Consider the following 6,826-nt stretch of genomic DNA (forward strand, 5'->3'; position numbering starts at 1 on the left):
CTCTGCTCACTGCAACCTCCACCTCCCAGATTTAAGTGATTCTCCTGCCTCAGCCTCCCAAGTAGCTGGGATTGTAGGCATCTATCACCATGCCTGGGTAATTTTGTGCTTTTAGTAGAGACGGGGTTTCTCCATGTTGGTCAGGTTGGTCTTGAACTCCTGATCTCAGGGGATCTGCCCGCCTCGGATTCCCAAAGTGCTGAGATTACAGGTATGAGCCACCGTGCCCAGCCTTAATTTTTTTTTTTTTTAAAGATCAAATCTCGCTCTGTCGCCCAGGCTGGAGTGTAATGGTGTGATCTCGGCTCACTGCAACCTCTGCCTCCCGGGTTCTAAGCAATTCTCCTGCTTCAGCCTCCCGAGTAGCTGGGATTACAGGCACGCACCACCATACCTGGCTAATTTTTGTATTTTTAGTGGAGACAGGGTTTCACCATGTTGGCCAGGCTGGTCTCGAACTCTTGACCTCAGGTGATCCACTGGCCTCCGCCTCCCAAAGTGCTGGGATTACAGGCATGAGCCACCATGCCCAGCTTGTTGTTGAGGATCAATGAGATCATGCATGCAAGGGCTTAGCGCTGGGCCTAAAGCCTGGTAAGTATTGCAGTGACTATAAACAAGGGTGTAGATTTTGGCTGTTCAGCAAGCACGTCTGTTCTTCCATTCTGCAAATGTTCTCGCATCCACTCTGTGCTGGGGCCCCAAGCACAGCACTGGAGGTTCTGCGTGAACGAGGCATACTCAATCCCTGGCCTTAGGTTGCTGCCAGGCCCTGACACCCCTGCTTATTCCTTTTTATTGTGGTAAATACACATAACAAAATTTACCACTTAACTATTTTTCAGTGTACAGATCAATGGCATTAAGTATATTCACACTTAATGTGAATTTTTATATATAAAAATTGTATAAGATATATATATATATAGGCTGGGCATGGTGGCTCACGCCTGTAATCCCAGCACTTTGGGAGGTCGAGGTGGGTGGGTCATGAGGTCAGGAGTTCGAGACCAGCCTGACCAACGTGGGGAAACCCTGCTTCTACTAAAAATGCAAAACTTAGCCGGATGTGGTGGCATGTGCTTGTTATCCCAGCTACTTGGTAGGCTGAGACAAGAGGATTGAACCCAGGAGGTGGAGGTTGCAGTGAGCTGAGATCACACTACTGCACTATAGCCTGGGTGACAGAGAAAGACTCTGTCTCAGAAAAAAAAGAAAAGAAAAGGAAAGAAAATATTTGTACAAATAGCTCTTTGAAACCCTGCTTTCAATTATTTTGGGTATATACCCAGAGGTAAAATTGCTGGATGATATGGTAATTCTGTTTAACTCTTTGAGGAAGCCCTATACTGTTTTTCTGTGGTGGCTACATCATTTTACATTCCTACCAACAGTGCACAGTGTTCTAATTTCTTTACATTCTTGTCAACGCTTGTTGTTTTCTGTTTTGGTTTGGGTTTGTTTCGTTTTTGGATAGCAGCTGTTTGAACTCTGCTTTTTTTTTTTTTTTTTTTTTTGCAGCCAACATTGGTACTCAGACCACGGGACCCGGTGGGGTAGGATGCTGTACACCAGGCCGGCCTCTCCTGCCGTACAAGTGTTCCTCAGCAGCACATAGCACCTATCGGGTAAGGCCAACCCGGCTGCCTGCTCTTAGCCTGGGCTCCTGGCCGCCTGGCTCAGAACCTTAGCTAAGGTGTTGGCCCTTGGCTTTTTTTCTTTCCTTGGCTTGTAAAGTTTCGTTTATTAATGTGTACAATCAGTAAGAGGTCACCCTTACTGTGAGAAGGGGAAAGAGGGCCAGCATCCTGTTTTATTTACAATCTGTTTTGCCTCGGTTATTACCAAAATTAATTTGGATGTCCTTAGTGTTTGTGATGAACACGAAGGAAAGGTTGGTGATTATTGAAGGGGTGTACTTAATCTTCAAAACAGAAAATATCTACTCTAATCAAAGACTGTATATTTATCTACCTGCCCTAAAAAAGGTCTAAAATTCATTATCATATCCTGTGTAGAATTTCAATGTGTCTAGTTTGAACGACTTCTCAGAAAATGAATGAGAGAAGGGTCTTTTTTTTTTTTTTGACAGCACCCAGGTTAGAGTGCAGTGGTGTGATTATAGCTCGCTGCAGCCTCAAACTCCTAGGCTCAAGTGATCCTCCCACTTCAGCCTCCAAGTATAGGTGTGTGACACCAGGCCTGGCTAATTTTGTGTATTTTTTGTAGAGACAGGGGTCTCATTATGTTGCCAAGGTTGATCTCAAACTCCTGGCCTCAAGCGATCCTCCCACTTTGGCTTTCCAAAGTTCTAGGATTATAAGTGTGAGCCACCACACCCAGCCAAAAATGTGTTAAAATTACCAAGATGTGAAAGGGTGAGAAGTGTGCTGGGGACATGTCCTTAAAGCTACTTGATAAAAAGTGCTTTATTTGGCACAAAGTTATTGGTAACACAGGGCTTTCATTTATCAACGTTCATCAGGGACCTTTATAAGTTCATAGCACTACAGGAAATGTCTAAGCTAGAGGCATGACTTCGTCTTCTAATCCGCTTTGCCCTTGCTGGGGACTCTGCACCCTACCTGATCATCCAGACCTTGCCCGCTGTTCCCCTTCTCCAGTGCCTCCCTGGCCTTCTATTCACTTGCCAGGGTAAGTGGTTTTTTTTTTTCGTTTTTTTTTTTTTTTTTTGAGACGGAGTCTCGCTCTGTCGCCCAAGCTGGAGTGCAATGGCGCGATCTTGGCTCACTGAAAGCTCCACTTCCCAGGTTCAATCCATTCTCCTGCCTCAGCCTGCCAAGTAGGTGGGACTACAGGTGCATGCCACCACGCCTGGCTGAGTTTTTGTATTTTTAGTAGAGTTGGTGTTTCACCGTGTTAGCTAGGATGGTCTTGATCTCCTGACCTTGTGATCTGCCTGGCTTGGCCTCCCAAAGTGCTGGGATTACAGGTGTGAGCCACCACGCCCGGCCCAGGGTAAGTGTTTTGAGGGCATGCCTATCCATGGTGATTAAGGGATGTGTCCCTGGCACCATGCAGGTCCAGGAGCCGGCTGTGCACATCCCGGGACAGGAGCCCCTGACTGCGTCCATGCTGGCTGCGGCACCCCTGCATGAGCAAAAACAGATGATTGGTGAGTAGCTGGTTCTCCTACTCTGGAGCAAGAAGAGGAAGGCTATGAGCTGGCTAGCCTGCTGGGAAACACCCTGAGTGGGGGTCCACCGTGAGGTCAAAGTCCAGCTTTGTCACTGCCCCTCACTAGTGGGTGACTGTGGCCAAGCTGCCTCTGTTCTTCAGGCACTTATTCTCTTGTCTTAAAACCCTGGTCAGACTAGATGGTCCTGAGGTCCAGAACTTCCAGCGCTGCTGTCCTGTGACTTTGAGGTTGGGAGATACTCCAGATGTGGGCAGATCAGGGGACAGAAGGGAGGAGTAGGGGTATGGTCTTGGGTTTCTGCTGAGAAATGGCCTGTAGGTGGGGGTTAAAGTTCGTCACCCCTTTCCTGAATGGGAGGAAGCTGCTGTTGACGTTTCCTAGTGCTCAATGCAGGCAGGTGGGGCATTGGTGCATTTGGTAAATACGTGATGTTCCCCGTAGATTCTGGATTCCTTGTGCAATTCATCTCCACCCCAGTGTCCATGGCAGGCCCTGATAAAAATGTCACTAAGTGAACACAAGCTTGTTCCTGGTTGGCAGGTTCTTTACTGCATGGCCACCAAGACCTCCAGACCCTTCACTGAACGCCCCCATTACCACTGCCCCATTGTTTCTTCAGCTTACTTAGCGTTTTGCCACGTTATCCCCTTCCCCTCACCCTGAATTTTTTTTTTTTTTTGAGTCTTGCTCTGTCACCCAGGCTGGAGTACAGTGGCACGATCTCAGCTCACTGCAACCTCTGCCTCCCAAGTTGAAGTGATTCTCCTGCCTCAGCCTCCCGAGTAGCTGGGATTACAGGCACGTGCCACCATACCTAGATAATTTTTGTATTTTTAGTAGAGGTGGGGTTTCACCATGTTGTCCAGGCTGGTCTCGAACTCTTGACCTCAGGTGATCCGCCTGCCTCGGCCTCCCAAAGTACTGTGATTACAGGTGTAAGCCACTGTGCCTGGCCTTACCCAGAAAACTTTTAAATGAACTTAATGGAAGTAGAAGGCTTTGTTACTAGTTCTCTGTAAACATCTTCACTTTCTTCATGGGAAGACCCCTTCCGCCCTTTCCGCCTTAATTAAGAGGCACCCCATCCTTTCCGGGCCCTGCACACAGCTGAGACAGGCTGACCGCCAATACCAGGCCCTGTCATTAGAAGTACCTGATGTTAGATCAGGTGTTAAATGTCACAGCCTGGAAGGAGCAGTTCTGGGAGAAGAACCCAGGTGTCCTCAGTGCTCCACTCCATACCAGCCCTGGGATGCTGGGATGTGAGCCAGGCAGGTGCACAAGCCATTAGAGGGTGTTCCACACAGGGGAGCGTCTCTACCCCCTTATCCATGATGTCCACACCCAGCTGGCCGGCAAGATCACGGGCATGCTGCTGGAGATTGACAACTCGGAGCTGTTGCTCATGCTGGAGTCTCCAGAGTCCCTCCATGCCAAGGTAAGCAGGAACCTGGGCAGCAGGGAGCCCGAGGGGGCAGGAGCAGAGCTAAGGACAAGGGTTCTCCTAGTGGAGCTAGTGGGCAGCTGTTTGGCCAGATAAAGTGTTTCTTCTTGCTGACACTTGAAGGCCTGCTGAATCTTAGAGTGGAGGGGGGGCTTAGGTAAGGGTTTGCTACTTCGCACCTCCGTGGAATAACTCTGTGTTGTTCCATAGGTAGGGTCTTGGTACAAGGAAGTGTGTTCTGACTCAGTGTAAGGGCTAAGATTTTTCCAGCTGTCCAGCAGTGTACCGCTGTGTCAAAGGTGACAGACAGGCCCATGGGATCTTGCAAGCAGTGGTGGAGGGAGGGTTCCACAGAAACACTGTGGATGGAGGAGGATCCTGTATCCAGGATGCTGAGCCAGGGGGAGGTCAAGGCTCTTCTGGGACCTGCTGGGGCAGCTGCACTAAGCCTTTCCCACTCATGTCCCACAGATAGACGAGGCAGTGGCCGTGCTGCAGGCACACCAGGCTGTGGAGCAGCCGAAGGCGTACATGCACTGAAACCAGGTGGGTGGAACGGTGACAGGAGCAGCTGAGCCCGGGAGAAGCTGTAAGGAACTAGGCAGGGACTTTCACAAACACACTGAGAATTGTGCTGTGTCCCTGGCTTTCTCTGTATCACCAAGGAGTTTGGAGGAAGTCGTGAGAATCAGAGGAGATGATTAACTGTGATCAGAATGGGGGGTGGTGGAGGGTGAAGGAGGTGCCCTCTTGCCAGCTGCCCTGTTTGGCTTCATGCAGAATAGGTTGGGCTTTCCTGGGGCCATGCCTGGCTCCATTCTGCCTGCCTGAAGGCATGGCCGGGATGAAACCACCTTCTTTATTGAAGACTGGGTGTCCGCCATACTTTAAACACACTTACTTTTACCTTTTTGTCCTCAGAAAAGGAAATCCTCACTTCCATGGCTGCCAAAAGGACTGTTTCTGGCTCTCAGTCCTAAGGCCCTGCAAACTCTAACTTATTTCCCAATGAGTCTGTATCTATACTTGGGCTCTGTATCTGAATGAAGGTTGGTCACCCATCCAGCCTATTACCTTTTGCTTTGTGTATTAAAAGTGCTGCAAAATCTGCCTTGCCTCCCACCCTTTTGTGTCTGAGGGAGGTGGGGACAGAGCAAAGGGTAGACATGACTGGGGTGGGCTCTGGCTCTAAGAAACAGAAACCATAAAGGAGTGCTGAAGTACACAGAGGGCATATACACAAGAGCAGGAGAAGTGTCAGGAACTGACCCGTCAACAGTACAGTGGATGACAATATGAATATCACACAATGGACCAGAGCTACAGGGGCCTCCATCTGATGTGCATGGAGCCCCTGGCTTGGGCACCCCGCAGGCCAAACACCCAGCTGCTTCTCGGCTCCAGGCTGGCTAAGGGGTTGTGTAAGATAATTAACCCTTGTAGGAACGCTTTAGGATACCTTCCCAGGTCGGGATTTTCCTCCCCTGGAAATGGGGAAGTCTCTCAAAGCTTCTTCGGGTCAGTTAGTGCTCAGCTTCCAACAGGGACGTACGGTCAAGTCTTTGCCCTCTCCTGTACCTGAGCAGCCAAATGAAAGCTTCTACTATGACCCAAGCAGTCTGGGTTCTGCTAAAAATTCACCAGCAACAAATCTGACTGAGTCCTCAAGGCTGCTCTGCCACTCTCAGCTCCTCAGTCTTCCTGTTCTCCACTCCACAGACCTCTAACCTGTCTTCGCCACACCCTGCCTACTTCTCTGGCTGCTCTTAATCTGTTCCCTGTGCAGATCCATCATCTTCTCCCCAAACGCTGACTGCTGACATTTCTTTAGTCTCAGTCCTGGGCTCTCTCCTTTTCTCATGCCATGTTCTCCTGAGCTATCTAATTTACAAGCACATCTTCAATTTGCACCTAGTCTAGGATGACTCCCTGTTTTTTTCTTCAGCCCAGTCAACTCTTAAGAGCAACTGAGTCACCTTTCTCACATTCCACCACCTACCTGCCATCAGCTCCTGGTTATCTTGGTAACATTCATGTATAAAATCAAGCATATGATTTAACTAAGTCCTCTTTTTTTTTTTTTTTTTAATTTGAGATGGAGTCTCACTCTGTTGCCCAGGCTGGAGTGTAGTAACGCGATCTCTGCTCACTGCAACCTCTGCCTCCTGGGTTCAAGCAATTCTTCTGCCTCAGCCTCCAGAGTAGCTGAGACTACAGGTGCC

General features: G+C 49.1%; 1 protein-coding gene across 13 annotated transcripts in view; it reads left to right on the forward strand.

Moving 5' to 3' along the window:
• PABPC1L (poly(A) binding protein cytoplasmic 1 like) overlaps positions 1-6,826 on the forward strand; it is a 47,107-nt gene that overhangs the window by 24,157 nt on the left and 16,124 nt on the right. For 5 of the 13 annotated variants that reach the window (XR_013398700.1, XR_013398695.1, XR_013398698.1 and 2 more), the window contains 5 exons: positions 1,522-1,628; positions 3,043-3,136; positions 4,468-4,598; positions 5,076-5,150; positions 5,526-5,714. Coding sequence is in view for 4 of the 13 variants with exons in the window: in XM_077948645.1 (XP_077804771.1) it covers positions 1,522-1,628; positions 3,043-3,136; positions 4,468-4,598; positions 5,076-5,144 (401 nt within the window). In the remaining 9 variants the exon portion in view is untranslated. 13 annotated transcript variants of the gene reach the window in all.

The sequence above is a fragment of the Macaca mulatta genome, chromosome 10, assembly GCF_049350105.2.
Source record: "Macaca mulatta isolate MMU2019108-1 chromosome 10, T2T-MMU8v2.0, whole genome shotgun sequence".
In the NCBI taxonomy this organism is placed as follows: domain Eukaryota; kingdom Metazoa; phylum Chordata; class Mammalia; order Primates; family Cercopithecidae; genus Macaca; species Macaca mulatta.